Raw genomic sequence first — 17,543 nt, 5'->3', positions numbered from 1 at the left:
GATTAGAATGAACATTAGGTGGTGTAGCTTCAGGGAAGGCTTTTAAATTCATTCTCGGGATGTGGACGTCACTGTCAAGGCTGGCATTTATTGGTCATCCCTAAAGTCCTTTCTTGAACTACTGAAAGAACAGTTTTATTATTTTTTGTAGCAGTTTGGTACAACTGAATGGCTCGCTAGGCCTCCTCAGACTGCAGTTAAGAATCGACTATGTTGGTGTGTGACTAGAGCCAGACCAGGTAAGGACAGCAGGTTTCCTTCCCTAATGGACGTTAGTGAACCAATTAGGATTTTGCAGCAATCCCAACAGCTTTGTGATCACTTTCTGATTTTATTTCCAGATTTAAAAAAAAAAACTGAATTTGAATACCTGAACTCCATAGTTTTCTGAATTACTCCACTGTACCTGTACTAAGCTGAGACTTCCACCCACAGCACAGTAGTCTGATGTTTCCCCGTGGCTCAGTTACCAGCTGAACCATACAGACAGTGAAGATCCCAGGTTTCATCCCCTTCTGTACCAAGTTATCTAATCTCGTGCTGCAAGATGACAATTTGTAAGAGCCTGTTGCACATAGCCTTTATGCTAATAATGCATCATTGACCATTATTGCCATATTCTTCAAGATCATCTGTTAAGACTGTGAGTTGTAGCTATATTTTTGTGATTTAATAGATTGTTGCAGTCAGCTAATTGAATACCTATGAGTTGCCAAGCCCCTAATTTGAAAATTGGATTGTTTGCAAAATTGGCTATTTTGATGATGTGTAAATCCGGTACTCTTGTTTGAGGTTAATTCTTTTATACTCACAGTCTCAATATTGAATGGCGCTAATTCTGTTGGGGTCACTCCTGCTGGGACTGACTGTCAGTTCAGATGGTAACTGATTAGTGTCATCGAATGCATAAGAACTTTTACAGAGGTTGATTAATTCTTGACGTCTGTTTTATTGAGCAGCAATCTGTGCATCAGAAAATGTTGTCTCCTTTGTATATTGTAGTACATTATTGTATTAAATTTGTTCATGGAACTATTCTACATCTGGTCGCTCAATGTTGCCCTGTTGTTTCTATTGGTAATATTGTAACCAATCCACAGATGCGTCAGGGGGCGTTCCTGGTGAATACAGCACGGGGGGGGCTGGTGGATGAGAAAGCACTGAGCCAGGCACTGAAGGATGGACGGATACGAGGAGCGGCTTTAGATGTCCACGAATCAGAACCTTTCAGGTGAGGTACAGCATGTGGGGTGACTTTCAAAAAGGAAGGAGAGGTGGGTTGATCAAGACTGTTTGGGATGCGTGTTTAGTTTGACTGCAGTTTGTGGTGTGAGTGGGCAGTAAGGAGAGCGATAAAATTATTTTCCTCCCAGAATGAGTTTGGGTACCTCACTGCCTTCTCTCTCTCTCCCCTCCCCCCCCCCCCCCCCCCCCCCCAAAACCACCACACCTTCCTTCGCCAAAGCCCCAGTGAGTAGTTGACGAACTGGGAAGATCCCACGATTCAGTTTCCCTTGTGCACTGAATAAATTACCCTCAACTGGAGCAGCACTCCAATTAGCCTTAGAATGGGTGAAAGATTGACTGGTCCCGGATGCCACTACACATGTAAATTTTGGGATGAACAGGTTCAAGTTCTTTTAATGCGTTACATCGTCAAGTAGCCAGATGCCCATGCTTACACAAGTAATAATGATTTGATTGCGACACTGGAGTAATAAGTCAGCAGGGAGTCTGCAACTTCAGGAAAGATGGAGAGGGAAATGTGCTAAGATCACATGTGTCTAAGATCACATGTGTCTGCAAAGTATTGGACCTGTCCTTCAAAAATAAACTATAATCCAGTTAAGGAGCTCCCCTAGAGTGAGACGTTTAAAGAGTACGCCCAGAGTGTGCACGTTATAGATGCTGTACCAATCAGCAGAAAATAGGATGACATGTAACATAAGCAGCCTACAAGAATAATAGTGGGTTGTGGTGTAGACCCAAGTGCCATATACGAGTGACCATAGAAATAGGAGGATACAGCAGATAAATACCTGACTGAAGAAATGGTGCAGGAGGGAGTTGTATCAATTCTTGGGATGTTGGATTGGTTCTAGTGGAGGGTGGGACCTGATGGGTTACACCTCAGCCAGGGCCGAGACCCATATAATTGGGGGTGATTTACCAGTGTTGTAGGGGACCATTTAAGATAACTTAGCAGAGGGGTGGGGACCAGGGGATAACGTTAGAAAGGAGAAACCAGATGCACAAAAGACAGGTGTGGGAGGAAACTGCTAGCACTGGAGTAAGAAATGGGCATAAAGTGGGGTCAGTGTAAGAGAGAATGCAGTAAGGACTAACGTTTGTTTATCATGCATATATGTGAATGTACACGCGAGCTAAATAAAATAGATGAGCTGCAGTTGCAGGCATCACCGGGGGATGTAATGTTGCAGCAGTGAAAGAGACCTGCCTCCAAAATACAATGACTGGGTAATAATTATTCCTGGATATTGTGTTTAGGAAAGATGGGGAAGGAAAGAAAGGAGGAGGAGTGGCAAAATTGATGAAGGAGAGTATCACGGTGATGGATAGAGAGGAATCCCTAGAGGCGTCAAGAACAGAACCTATTTGGCTGGAGCTCCGAATCAATGGCGGTACCATTACACTGCTGCATGTATTCTAAAGGTCACCAACTGGGGGGGAAAGAGGTAGAGGAATAAATTTACAAGGAAATCACGAAGGAGCCAGAAGTATAGAGCAGTTACAATGGAGAACTTTAAATGTAATATAGACTTGGATAGTAATAGTGAAGGGCAGAGAGGGGCGGGGGGGGAAGTTTGAGGTGTATTCAGAAGAAATTTCCACATCGGAATGTGTCTGAACTGAAGGAAACCAGTATTTTCAGGGAAATGGTGTTGGGGAAATTGATAGGATAGAAAATCGATAAATCCCCAGGGCCTGATGATCTATATCCCAGCGTACTGAAGGAAGTGGCCCTAGAAATAGTAGATGCATTGGGTGTCATCTTCCGAGATTCTATAGACTCTGGAACAGTTCCTACAGTGCCTAGCTTTGACAGAGAGTCATCCAGACTCAAAACGCTAGCTCCCCACTCCACAGATGCTGTCATACCTGCTGCAATTGTCCAGTATTTTCTGTTTGTGTTTCAGATTCCAGCATCCGCAGTAACTTGCTTTTCTATTAAGGTAAATGGTATGTTAGCCTTCATAGCAAGAGGATTCGAGTACAAGAGTAGGGATGCCTTCCTGCAATTATACAGGGCCTTGGTGCAAGTACACCTGGACTATTGTGTGCAATTTTGATCTCCTTTTCTGAGGAAGGATGCTCTTGCTATGGAGGGAGTGCAGCAAAGGTTCACCAGACTGATTTCTGGGAAAGCGGGACTGATGTATGATGAGAGATGAGATGGTTAGGATTATATTCGCTGGAGTTTAGAAGAAGTCTCGTAGAAACCTATAAAATTCTAACAGGAATTAACTAGACAGGAAGGATGTTCTTGATGCTGGGGTGTCCAGAACCAGGGTCACCGTCTTAAGGATACAGGGTAAACCATTTATGGATTGGATTTGGATTTGTTTATTGTCGCGTGTACCGAGGTACAGTGAAAAGTATTGTTCTGCATATAGTCCAGACAGATCATTCTGTACATGAAAAAAAGACATATAGCCGACATAAATACACAATGTAAATACATAGACATAGTATCGTACATACATAGTATCGGGTGAAGCATACAAGAGTGCAGTACTACTCAGCAGAGAAGATGTGTGAAGAGATCAGATTAGGCTGTAAGAGGGTCATTTAGGAGTCCGGTAACAGTGGGGAAGAAGCTGTTTTTGAATCTGTTTGTGCGTGTTCTCAGACTTTGGTATCTCCTGCCCGATGGAAGAAGTTGGAAGAGTGAATAAGCCGGGTGGGAGGGATCTTTGTTTATGCTGCCCGCTTTCCCAAAGCAGCGGGAGGTGTAGACGGAGTCAGTGGATGGGAGGCAGGTTCGTGTGATGGACTGGGCTGTGTTCACCACACTCTGTAGTTTCTTACGGTCTTGGGCCGAGCAGTTGCCATAGCAGGCTGTGATGCAGCCAGATAGGATGCTTTCTATGGTGGATCTGTAAACGTTGGTCAAAGGCGATGTGGACATGCCGAATTTCCTTAGTTTCCTGAGAAAATAGAGGACTGTTGTGTGCTTGGCGGTAGGGTCGACGTGGGTGGACCAGGACAGATTGTTGATGATGTACACCTAGGAATTTGAAGCTGTGAACCATCTCACCTCGGCACCATTCATGCAGACAGGGGTGTGTACGATACTTTGCTTCCTGAAGTCGATGACCAGCTGTTTAGTTTTGCCGACATTGAGGGAGAGATTGTTGTTGTTACACCACTCCACTAGGTTCTCCATCTCCCTCCTGTATTCTGACTCATCGTTGTTTGAGTTCTGACCCACCATGCTCGTGTCATCAGAAAACTTGTAGATGGAGTTGGAGCCAAATGTTGTCACACAGTCATGTGTGTATAGGGAGTATAGTAGGGGGCTAAGTACGCAGCCTTGTGGGGCCCCGGCATTGAGTACTATCGTGGAGGAGGTATTATTGTTTATCCTGACTGATTGATTGTGGCCTATGGGTCAGGAAGTTGAGGCTCCAATTGCAGAGGGAGGAGCTAAGTCCTAGGTTTTGGATCTTTGATATGAGCTTGGCTGGGATTATGGAGTTGACGGTGAAGCTGTAGTCAATGAATAGGAGTCTGACGTGGGAGTCCTTTTGGTCGAGATGCTCCAGGGATGAGTGTAGGGCCAGGGAGATGTGGACCGGTTGTGGCAGTATGCGAATTGCAGTGGATCAAGGCATTCTGGGAATATGGAGTTGATGTGTCTCATGACTAACCTCTCAAAGCACTTTACAGTGTTTGATGTCAAGGCCACCGGACGGTAGTCGTCGAGTCCCGTTGCCTGGTTCTTCTTTGGCACCGATATGATGGTGGTCTTCTTGAAGGACTGAAGTGGGAAATTTCTTCATCCAGAGAGTGGTGAGCCTGTGGAATTAGCTACCACGGTAAGTAGTTGAGGACAAAACATAGAATATTTTCACGAAGGAGTTAGAGGTAGCTCTTGGTGCTGAAGGGATCAAAGGATATTGGGGGAAAGTGGGAACAGGCTTCTGAGTCGGATGATAAACTATGATCATAATGGTGGAGCAGGCTTGAAGGGTGGAATGGCCTATTCCTCCTATTTTCTATGTTTATAGCCTAACGAGGAAGGAGGCATTGCTGGACTTGCTTCTCAGGAGCCTGGTGGGTTAAGTGGATCAAGTGTCAAGTCAGGTGAATATTTGGGGGACAATGACAGCATAAGATTTAGATTAGCTCTAGAAAAGAAGAGTAGAAATAATTACTTAGGGGAGGGCCAATTCTGTGCTTTGAGAACCGATCTGACCATTTAAATTGGAGTCCACGATTGGCAGCAAAACTGAGCGAGAACAATGGACTGCCTTTAAAGAGGAGCTGGCTTGGCTACAAGTCAGGTACATTCCCACAAGAGGGAAAGCTGGGGTGAACAAAACCATAGTTCTCTGGCTGACAAAAGCGCTGGACAAGAAGATGAAGCAGAGAAAAGGTTTGAGTGACAGATGGTTGACAATATAATGAGAACCAGGATGAATATAAAAAGTTGAAGGGAAGTGAAAAAACTAATGAGAAGCAAAGAATGTGAAAGGAGGACCAGATGCTAATCTGAAAGTCTTCTAGAAGGCAATCTGTGGGTGAGGTGAGCGTGACTGGACCATGATATTGGGGCAGCATTTGACTGAGTGTGGCATCAAGGAACCCTAGCTAATCTGAACATGGGAATCGAGATGCGGGGGGGGGATTCCACTGGTTGGAGTCATACCTGGTACAAAGGAAGGTGGCTGTGGTTGTTGGAGGTCAATTATCTCAGTTCTAGGACATCAGTACAGGAGTCCCCCAGGGTAGTGTCTTAGGTCCAACCTTATTACATACATAGAACATAGAATTTACAATGCAGAAGGAGGCCATTCGGCCCATCGAGTCTGCACCGGCTCTTGGAAAGAGCACCCTACCCAAGGTCAACACCCTATCCCCATAACCCAGTAACCCCACCCAACACTAAGGGCAATTTTGGACACTAAGGGCAATTTATCATGGCCAATCCACCTAACCTGCACATCTTTGGACTGTGGGAGGAAACCGGAGCACCCGGAGGAAACCCACGCACACACGGGAAGGATGTGCAGACTCCGCACAGACAGTGACCCAAGCCGGAATCGAACCTGGGACCCTGGAGCTGTGAAGCAATTGTGCTATCCACAAGGCTACCGTGCTGCCTTCATTACTGCCTACTATTCATTCAGCTCCTTCGTCAGTGACCTTCTCTCCATCATAAGATCGAAAGTGGGGATGTTCGCTGGTGATGGCACAATGTTTGGCACCACTCGCGTGACTCCTCGGGTACTGAAGCAGTCAGTGTCCATATACAGCAACACTCGGACAATACCCAAGCTGGAGCTGAAGTGGTAAGTAACATTTGCGCCACAAGTGCCAAGCGATGACCATCTCCAACAAAAGAGAATCTGACTATTGCTCCAGGAATTCAATGGCATTACCGTCACTATATTCTCCACTGCCAGCTTCCTGGAGTTACCATAAAACTGAACTGGACCAGCCAGATAAATACTATGACTACAAGAGCAGATCAAAGGATGTGAATTCTGCGGCGAGCAATTCACCACCTGATTCACCATAGCTGGCCCATTATCTACAGGGCACAAATCAGGAGTGTAATGGAACACTCACCACTTGTCTGGGTGAGTGCAGGTCCAACGGTACTCAAATAGCTTGACGGCATCCAGGACAAAGCAGCCTGCTTGATTAGCCTCTCATCCACCACCTTAAACATTCACTTCTTCACCGCCAACAAAGTGGCAGCAGTGTGCAGCATCTGCAAGGTGCTTTGCAGCAGCACACCTTGGCTCCTTCAACAGCACTTTCCAAACCCACAACCTCTTCTACCCATAGAAGGACAATGACAGCCAATGTCTGGGAACGCCACCACCACCACCTGAAAGTTCTTCTCCAAACCATCATGACTGGAACGATAGCGCCATTCCTTCACTTGTCACTGGGTCAAAATCCTGGAACTCCCTTATTAACATCACATTGACTGCAGCGGTTCAAGAATGTGGCTATTCACCACCACCTCTGGTAAGCAGGGATGGGAAATAGATGCTGGCCTCGCCAACAAGGCCCACAAAGAATAAAAGAATAATCAAAGGAGGGTGGAGCAGATTAGACACAAAAAGGGAGATTTATGCATGGAGTCGGAGGGCATGGTTGAGGTACTAAATGAATGCTCTGCACCCACCTTTACCGAAGGAACAAGTTGCTGCCAAAGTCCGAGGGAAAGATATGAGAATTGAGATGCTGATGTGCGAAATGTTGATAGAAACGGTATTGGATAGGCTGGCTGCACTTAAGGTGGTAAGTTGTTAGGACCGGATGAGGTGCTTTTGAGGATACTTAGGGAAGTAAGGATGGAAGTTGTGGAAACACTGAAAATAATCTTTTCATCCTTCTTGGTACAGGAAGGATTCTTGTTCAAAATCAGATTTAGCGATTAACCCAGCAACTATAGACCAGTCCGTTGAACCTCTGATGGGAAAGCTTTTGTAAACATAGCTTTTATAAACAATAATCCAGAACAGTCACTTGGAAAAGTGTGTATCAATTAAGGAAAGCCAACATGGATATGTTAAAAACCAGTCATGTTCAACAAATTTGCTTGGAGTTTCTTGGTGAGTAACAACGTTGACTTGGGTAATAACGCTTGATTGATGTGGTGTGCTGCGACTTCCAAGTGCTACATATCAGCTCTTGTCAATAAAGTCAAAGCCCATAGAATAAAAGGGAAAGTGGCAACGTGGATACAAAGTTGGCCGAGTGACTTGGGGCATTGTTTTTCCAGCCTGGAGATAAGTATACACTGAGATTCCCCAGGGTTGGCAGTAGGCCCCTGCTTTTTTAAAATCTATATTAATTTTTTTTGAAAATGTGTTTTATTCCAATAATAATGAAACATCATCCCAACAAAGCAAAGTTAAGTTTGTACATATTTTTTCTCCTTTTAATTCCCCCCCCCCCACTCCCACGACGAACAGTTCCTCAAATATCATCATGAACGGCCTCCACTGTGCCGCAAAGCGCTCTCCTGACTTGTTTAAGGCAAATTTAATTTTCTCCAATTGAGGAAACTCGTACAGGTCTGCCAGCCAAGCGACAACCCCCGGTGGTATGTCTCACCTCCAATTCAAAATAATTTGTTGCGGGACCATCAGAGAGGTGAAGGTCACGGCATTGGCCCCTTTCCCCTCCATCAGCTCCGGCACCTCCAATACCCCAAAAATCGCCACCATGGGGTCTGGCCCCCACTATCCTCGACAGGGCCCCAAACACCGCCTCCCAGTAGCTCTCTAACCTCTTGCATCTCCAAAACATGTGAACATGATTCGCTGGCCCCCACACACTCTTCTCGCATCCATCCATTATCCCCGGAAAGTACCCACTCATCCGAGCCTCAGTCATGTGGACTCCATGCGCCACTTTAAACTGAATCAAGCTCATTCTGGCACAGGAGGATGCTGAGTTCACTTGCTGCATCGCCTCACTCCAGAGACCCCATCCTATCTCCCTCCCCATCTCCTCCTCCCACTTCTACTTATTCCTTTTCACTAATGCCTTGCCCTGCTCTCCCAACCACCCATATACATCCTGACCCTGCCCTCCCCCACCTCATCTGAGAGCAGTATATTTTCCAGTAGCGTGTACTCCAGTAGTTGGGGGAACATCAGCTCCTTTCGCACAAAGTCCCTAAACCAGTACCTAACCTCACTCCCCGCAGCAACTTGAACCTCTCCCCCAGTTCACCCAACCCAGCGGATTTTCTCTCCAAGAACATATCCATGACCCGCTCCAACCCCTCCTCCCTCCACTGCCTGTACATCCTATCCGTACCTGCCGGGTGTAAAGCTATGGTTCCCACACAGTGGCATCAACACTGACATTTGATCCAATTTAAAGTGCCTCCTCAGCTGATTCCAAATCTTAATAATCGACTCCAGCACCGGACTCCCCGCATACATCCTCGGAGCCAACGGCAATAGGGCCGTCACCAGGGCCCTCAAACTTGACCCTTACAGGACTCCTCCTCCAACCTGATTCACTCCGTCTCACCTTCTCCACATTCACTGCCCAATAGTCATGCATCAGGTTTGGGAGCGCCAACCCCCCCTCTCTGCCTCTGCCTTTCTGGAAAGGGCCCTCGTCACGCTCGGTACCTCCCTGCTCTCTCAAATTCTGAGGTCAGCACCTCCACCTTCTGGAAAAAGGCTTTAGGGAGAAAAATCAGGAGGGGCTGAAAAACGGACAGAATACCTGGCAGCACATTCAGCTTTACCACCTGCACCCTTCCCCCAATATCAAGTGCAACGTATCCCACCTTTTCAAATCTCTTCCACTAACCCTGTCAAGTTCCACCTATGCATTGTTGCCCACTCGTGCGTTACCTGAATCCCCAGATACCGAAACCCCGCTCCCTTGCCACCTTGAATGGTAGTGCCCCCAGGTTTGCCAACTGCCCCGCTGCGTTCTCTGGAAACACTTCACTTTTCCCTACGTTCAATTTATAACCCGAAAAGACCCCGAATCTCTCCAACAAATCCATCATTCTGCCCATGCTCTCCAGCAGGTCCGACACAAACAGCAACAGATCATCAGCATACAGTGATACCTGGTGCTTCCTAACTCCCCTCACAATCGCTCACCACTCAGCCGACGGCCGAAGGGCCAATGGCAAGGGTTCGATCGCCAACATGAATAGCAACGCCGACAGTGGGTACCCCTACCTCGTCCCCCTATGCCACCTGAAATACTCCAAAGTCATCTCGTTCATTCGCACACTAGCTCTGGGGGACGCATACAACAATTGAACCCAAGCCACAAACCTCGGCCCAAAACTTCCCGAACCTCAAACAAGTGCCTCCACTCTACATGATCAAATACCTTCTCTGCATCCATGGACACCATCACCTCTGGCTCTCAACTTGCCTGATGGAGTCATAATAACATTCAACATCCTGATGTTACTAGAGAGCTGCCTCCACTTCACAAAACCCATTTGGTCCTCAGAAACCACCTCCAGCACACCCCTCCAACCTATACGCCAACATCTTCGCCAGGACTTTCACATCTGTGTTTCACAGTGAAATGTGTGTGTAGGACCCACACTCCAGTGGGTCCTTCTTATTTTTCAGGATCAACGACACCTGTGCCAATGTAGCCGGCAGCTCCCGCTTTTCCCGCCGCCTCATTAAACATACCCAGTAAATGTGGGGGCCAGTTCTGTTGCAAAATGGTTATAAAATTTTGCCAGAAAACCATCCGGCATCGCCGCCTTCCTCGACTGCATCCTACCAATGAACTCTATCGCCTACCTTAACCTCCGCAGCTCCTCCAGTGCCTGCCTCTTCCCCTCCTCCAACTCCAGGAACTCCAACCCATCCAGGAACCGCTCCATATCCGCCGCGTCACCCACTGACTCGGCCCTATACAGCCCCTCGTAGAAGGCCTTAAAACACCTCGTTTATCTTCTCTGGTTCTCACACCACCTCTCCCCCCACCTGCCCTGAACAAAGCTTCACATCTAAACAGTGCGGCACATGGTCCGAGATCACAATTGCTGCGTATTCCTCCCCTGCCGCCCCCACCAGCACCGCCTGGTTCACTACAAAAAAAAATCAGTCCTGGATTAGGCCCTATCCCGGGTTCCCGAACTGCGACAGATCCACCATCACCATTCTTCCCATGAACCCTCCCAGCTCTGTCACCATTCTCGACCTCCCCATCGACCTGGGGCTCGACCTATCCAACCTCGGCTCCGTTACACAATTAAAATCCCCCCCCCCCCATAACCAGCTGGTGAGACTCCAGGTCTGGAATCGTTCCCAGCTCCCAGTGCATTTACCAAAACGACCGCCCCCCCCCCCCCCAACACCCCACTCGCTGTCACAAATCTCTCTCTCTCCTCTCCCCCCCCCCCCCCCCCCCCCAACCACCACCACCACTAAACAACCTCGCTGGCCCCTAAACCTCATTTTCTTGCTCAACAAAATGGCCACCCCCCTTGCCTTCGAAGCAAACCCTGAGTGAAACACTTTACCACTCATCCCTTCCTCAGCCTCATCTGATCTTTCACCCGGTGATGCGTCCCCTGCAAGAAGATTACCTCCGCTCTTAAACTCTTCAGGTGTGCAAACACTCAGGACCTCTTTACCAGCCCATTTAGTCTACCGACATTCCATGTCACGATTCTCACCGGAGGCTTACACCTCCACCCCCTCTAATGTCAGCCATCATCACCTTTCTTATACTCTGCCCCTTCATACCCACTCTGACCCAGGCCCACACAAGATGGCCCTCCCACTCCGCCCATTACCAAATTCATCCTCCATACCTGCCACGTACCCCCCCCCCCCCCCCACCACCCAACTTTTCCCCACCCCACACTGGCTACCAGAGCTGCCCCCCACCCCCCTCCCACACTGGCTAACTATCACCCCCCCCCCCACCCGACCGACTACACTTCTACGTTTCAAATCCACCACCCCATCAGCCAACAATATCAAAACCCGTCTTTCGCGGACATAACTCCTTCACCCAGAGACACCGTTCAACTCTACCCCAGCATATGTCCCTTGATAAAGTCACTCCTCTCCTCCGGCATCCCAAAATAATATTCCCGGTCCTCGTAGGTTACCCAAAATCTGACCGGGTACAGCACCCCGAATCGGACCTTTCGCTAGTACAGCACTGCCTTGGATTTGTTGCACCCTGCTCGACTTCCGCCAGCTCCGCTCCAATGTCTGATATATCCTGATTTGGTTTCCCTCCCATTCACAGTCCCACTGTGCCCTGGCCCACCTCAGGATATTTTCTTTGTCCTGCAACTCGTGCATCTGCACAATCTCTCCCTGCGGCAGCTCCACTGTTCTCGGCCTGTGCCTCAGGGACCTATAGGCCCGATCCACCTCCGGGGCCAAGCCCAATAACCTTCTCATCCGCTAACATCCTTGTGACGTAACTTGTAGCACTCATTCCCTTCACTCCCGCCGGCAGACCCACAATCTGCAGATTTTGCTGCCTGGACCTATTCTGGTCCTCCACCTTCAACGCAGCAACTTGAGCAGATCCCCCAGGATCACCACCTTTGCCTCCAATGACACAATATGGGCACTCTGGTCGGACACCACCTTCTCCACCTCCTAAATCATTGCCCCCTGTGACTTGAGGCACGTTTCCACCCATTCCAGTGTCCCCCTCAGTCACCTTCGACCAGGTGGTCTAAGTTTACCTTCCTTTGCTGTCAAAACCCCTCTTTAAATGAAGCCCATCAATTGCTCCATCTGCAGCTTTCTTGTCGTGACCAACCTTCCCCCTCTGCCATTTTGTAATTGGTACTGCGTCACAAGTCTCCTCCAATTTTTTCGCTAAGTCCTTAACTGTATTCAGCACGGTCTGGTAGCCCGTAAACATGTCCATCCAGGGGAGACCTTTTTCCTCTAAACTCTCCCGCTCCACTTTTAGAACAACATAAAACATACAGTGCAGAAGGAGGCCATTCGGCCCATCGAGTCTGCACCAACCCACTTAAGCCCTCACTTCCACCCTATCCCCATAACCCAATAACCCCTCCTAACCTTTCTGGACACTAAGGGCAATTTATCTAACATGCACGACTTTGGACTGTGGGAGGAAACCAGAGCACCCGGAGGAAACCCACGCAGACACTGGGAGAACGTGCAAACTCCGCACGGACAGTGACCCAGCAGGGAATCGAACCCAGAACCTTTCCATCAAATCTACCCAGAACTCGGGTAAAAAGGGCCAAAACCAACACCTTTGAGCAAGCGCACATCTCCTGTGTGCAACCGCTCATTCCATGGCTGCTACCAGAAGACCTTTTTGATCTATATTAATGACCTGGACTTGGATGTACAGGATACAATTTCAACATTTTCATATGGCACCAAACTTGGGAAGAGTGAACTCTGAGGAGAGTAGTGATAGACTTCGAAAGAGCATAGGTTGGTGAAAGCATAGGGTGGACATGTGGCTGATGAAATTTAATGCAGTGAAGTGTGTGAAATGATGTAATTTGGAAGAACAAGGAGAGGCAATGTAAAATAATGGGTACAATGTTGTGGCAGGTGCAGGAAGAGAGGTACATGGGTGTATACGTACAGAAATCACAGGGCTGGTGAGAAAATGGTCAATAAGGCACATGGAATCCTGCACATTCTGAATGGAGAGCAAAAGCAAGCGAGTTATGTTGAACCTGTATAAAACAGTTTCAGTCTCAACTGAGGTATAATGTTTAATTCTGGGCATGTCACTTTAAGAACGATGTGAATGAATAGGTGCAGGTAAGAATTACGAGAATGGTTCCAGGGATTAGGATAGAACCTGGGGAAGAGAAGCTTGAGAGGAAATTTGATCATGACCGGTCTGGACAGATGGGAATGGGGGGGGGGGCGGAATTGTTTCCATTAGCAAAATTGTCACGATCCAGAGGATTCCGATTTGAGGGGAATAGCTGAAGGAGCAACGGCAATATGAGGAAACTCTTTCTTACCGCAGCAATTGGTTAAGATCTGGAATGCACGTGCACTGCCTGAGGGCGTAATCGAGGCAGATTCAGGCGTGGCTTTCAAAGGAAATTGGATAATTATCTGAATTGAGAACATTTGCAAAGATACGGGCAAAGAGTGGGGAGTGGGATTAGCTGAGTTATTCTTTCAGAGAATTGGTGTGGGCACGAATGGCTTCCTTCAGTTCTGTGACCATTGTATGAAGAGTGAGGGGAAGAAAATTCAGGGTTTTGAACTTTTAACACTTGTCAGGACCAGAAATGTAAACTTGAAATTTAGGATGAGTGTTACAAACAATAACAGGTCACGAGGGGACATAACTTTAAATTGAGGAGAGATAGATATAAGACAGATGTCAGAGGTAGGTTCTTTACTCAGAGAGAAGTGAGGGTGTGGAATGCCCTGCCTGCAACAGTAGTGGACTCGCCAACACTAAGCGTATTCAAATGGTCATTGGATCGACATATGGACGATAAGGGAATAGTGTAGATGGGCTTTAGAGTGGTTTCACAGGTCGGTGCAACATCGAGGGCCGAAGGGCCTGTACTGCGCTGTAATGTTCTATGTTCTACTGTGTTAGTAAATAATGGACTTGAGGTGCGCCCTCCAGCTCTAAAGCTGTGGGCACATCCAGAGTGTGAAATTGTGATTATGCCACTGAAATTAAAAGATAAAAGTTTGGAACTAGAAAGCAAGAAAGCATGGCTGGAAAAATTTAAAAATGTCACATTGCTACCTGTGCATCAAAATGTTGCCTGCCTTTTTTTCTACTCTTTGTATGTTTTTCAGAATTTTAAAAATGTATTTTATTCTCGTCGTCCTCCAGCTTTAGTCAAGGACCCCTGAAGGATGCACCAAACCTTATCTGCACCCCGCACACAGCATGGTACAGCGAGCAGGCTTCCATTGAAGTGCGAGAGGAGGCAGCTCGAGAGATTCGCAGAGCTATCACAGGTATTGTGTTACTTGCACCCTGTGCAAGGACATTGATTCCTTCAGGAGGGGTGAAGAGAAGTTGGGTGGAATGGTGGCGATCCAGACCTAGTGCTGTTATGTGTAGTACTAAAGTACTGTCTAAACGATCAATCTGTAAACACAATGTTACAAAGCTCTGGTAAAATTATATTTAACCATTGAGCTATCGACAGTCTGCTTTTCAGCAAAGTATTTATCTTGCCACAAGAGGGCAGAATGTGCCTTTGCTACTCAGCTTGCAAAGTGTACTTGGGCCATCCTGTGATTTTTTTTTTTAAAAAAGGAGTAAGCCTGCACTTAGAACATAGAACAGTGCTGAAGGAGGCCATTTGGCCTATCGAGTCTGCACAGACCCACTTAAGCCCCCACTTACCACCCTATCCCCATAACCCAATAACCGTTCCCTAACATTTTTGGACACTAAGGGCAAATTAGCATGGCCAATCCACCTAACCTGCACGTCTTTGGACTGTGGGAGGAAACAGGAGCATCCGGAGGAAACCCACGGAGACAAGGATCTATTTATCTATCTTGCCTCCTCACCTTGCAGCCTTTCATGTCAGTTGGCAATATTGAAACATCCGTAGCAGGTGGCTGACATGTTTCATACAATATTTTCAAATCAAAACTTGCTGCATTTAGTAGTAGTTGACATGTTTATATGAAATTCTTCTGCTTAGTGTTTTAGTAAAGATGTAAAACTGCAGTTCAGGGAACTTGGTCCAAGTACCAGCTGCCAATATCACAGGATGTGATTTCAACCCATAAACTTGCCTAAATGTGAAGCAAAGCAGAGTAATGCAAGATCTGCTGTATGAAAATCAATTGTATTCTTGTAAAGCACAACTCCAATCACACACACAAGGCTACTGTTTAGGTATTACAACAGTACAGTATTTTTCTGATCCTTCATTTTTATTCGGACTAAATGAAAATCTGTGTGCATGTTATAAAATAGGAAACCAGAATATATATATATATTTTTTTTAAAAATATATTTTATTAAAAATTTTCAAACAATTTTTTCCGTTTTTACAACTCAACAAGGTACATTAACTGGTAAATAACATTATTTAAATAATATAGTGAACTAACAACGACAACTAAAAAAGAAAAAACAAATAGCAAAAACACAAAATAGTGCTCCCCCCCCTCCTCTCCCCTGGGTTGCTGCTGCTGTCCTTTCTGTCTTTTCATTATCGTTCCGCAAGATAGTCAAGGAACGGTTGCCACCGCCTGGAGAACCCCTGAGCCGATCCTCTCAACGCAAATTTTATTTGTTCCAAGCTTATGAACCCTGCCATGCCGTTTATCCAGGCCTCCACACCTGGGGGGTTTCGCTTCCTTCCACATGAGTAGAATCCTGCGCTGGGCTACTAGGGACGCAAAGGCCAAAATATCGGCCTCTTTCGCCTCCTGCACTCCCGGCTCTTCCACAACCCCAAATATAGCTAACCCCCAGCCTGGCTTGACCCGGACCTTCACCACCTTTGAAATTACCCTTGCCACGCACCCCCCAGAACTCATGCAGTGCCGGACACGACCAGACCATGTGTGTGTGGTTCGCCGAGCTTCCCGAGCACCTCCCATACCTGTCCTCCACCCTGAAAAACCTGCTCAGTCTTGCTCCCGTCATATGTGCTCTATGTAGAACCTTAAATTGAATCAGGCTAAGCCTGGCACACGAGAACGAGGAATTTACCCTACTTAGGGCATCAGCCCATAGCCCCTCCTCAATCTCTTCCCCCAGCTCTTCTTCCCATTTTCCCTTCAGCTCCTCTATCACCGCCTCCCCCTCGTCCCTCATCTCCCGGTATACTTCGGACACTTTGCCCTCTCCGACCCATACCCCAGAAATCACCCTGTCTTGGATCCCCTGTGTCAGGAGCTGCGGAAATTCCCTCTTGCCTTGCAAATGCCCTCACTTGCATATACCGGAAGGCGTTCCCCGGGGGCAACTTATATTTTTCTTCTAGCGCTCCCAGACTTGCAAACGTCCCGTCTATAAACAGGTCCCTCAGCTTCCTAATTCCTGCTCATTGCCAACACTGGAACCCCCCATCCATCTTCTCTGGGACAAACCTGTGGTTATTCCTTATCGGGGACCACACCGAGGCACCCGTCACTCCCCTGTGTCGCCTCCACTGCCCCCAGATCCTCAAGGTTGCCACCACCACTGGGTTTGTGGTGTACCTTTTTGGGGAGAACGGCAGCGGCGCCGTCACCAGCGCCTTTAGGCTCGTTCCCTTACAGGGCGCCATCTCCAGCTTCTTCCACGCTGCTCCCTCTTCCTCCCTCATCCACTTACAGTCCATCGACACATTGGTGGCCCAGTAGTAGTCGCTCAAACTCGACAGCGCCAGTCCTCCTCTGTCCCTACTACGCTGCAGGAACCCCCTCTTTACTCTCGGGGTCTTTCCTGCCCACACAAAGCTCGTAATGCTCCTGTCTATTTTTTTTTAAAAGGCCTTTGTGATCAGAGTGGGGAGGCACTGGAACACGAAAAGAAACCTCGGGAGGACCACCATTTTAACTGCCTGCACTCTGCCCGTCAACGATAGCGGCACCATATCCCACCTCTTAAAGTCCTCCTCCATCTGCTCCACCAGTCGCGTCAGGTTAAGCCTATGCAGGGTTCCCCAGTTCCTGGCCACCTGGATCCCCAGGTATCGGAAGTTCCTTTCCACTCTCCTCAGCGGCAGAGCATCTATCCCCCTTCCCTGTTCCCCGGGGTGCATTACAAAAAGCTCGCTCTTCCCCATATTTAGTTTGTATCCCGAGAACTCTCCAAACTCCCTAAGTATCTGCATTACTTCTGGCATCCCCTCTACCGGGTCCGCAACGTAT

General features: G+C 47.6%; 1 protein-coding gene across 5 annotated transcripts in view; it reads left to right on the top strand.

Annotated features, from left to right (window-relative positions):
* LOC140426789 (C-terminal-binding protein 1-like) overlaps positions 1 to 17,543 on the top strand; it is a 140,413-nt gene that overhangs the window by 114,041 nt on the left and 8,829 nt on the right. For all 5 annotated transcript variants that reach the window (XM_072511959.1, XM_072511956.1, XM_072511957.1 and 2 more), the window contains 2 exons: positions 1,101 to 1,231; positions 14,548 to 14,675. In XM_072511959.1, coding sequence (XP_072368060.1) covers positions 1,101 to 1,231; positions 14,548 to 14,675 — 259 coding nt within the window. The remainder of the gene's footprint in view (positions 1 to 1,100; positions 1,232 to 14,547; positions 14,676 to 17,543) is intronic.

Source organism: Scyliorhinus torazame, chromosome 7, assembly GCF_047496885.1.
Source record: "Scyliorhinus torazame isolate Kashiwa2021f chromosome 7, sScyTor2.1, whole genome shotgun sequence".
Lineage (NCBI taxonomy): Eukaryota > Metazoa > Chordata > Chondrichthyes > Carcharhiniformes > Scyliorhinidae > Scyliorhinus > Scyliorhinus torazame.
This window is presented reverse-complemented; position numbering and strand designations above follow the sequence as displayed.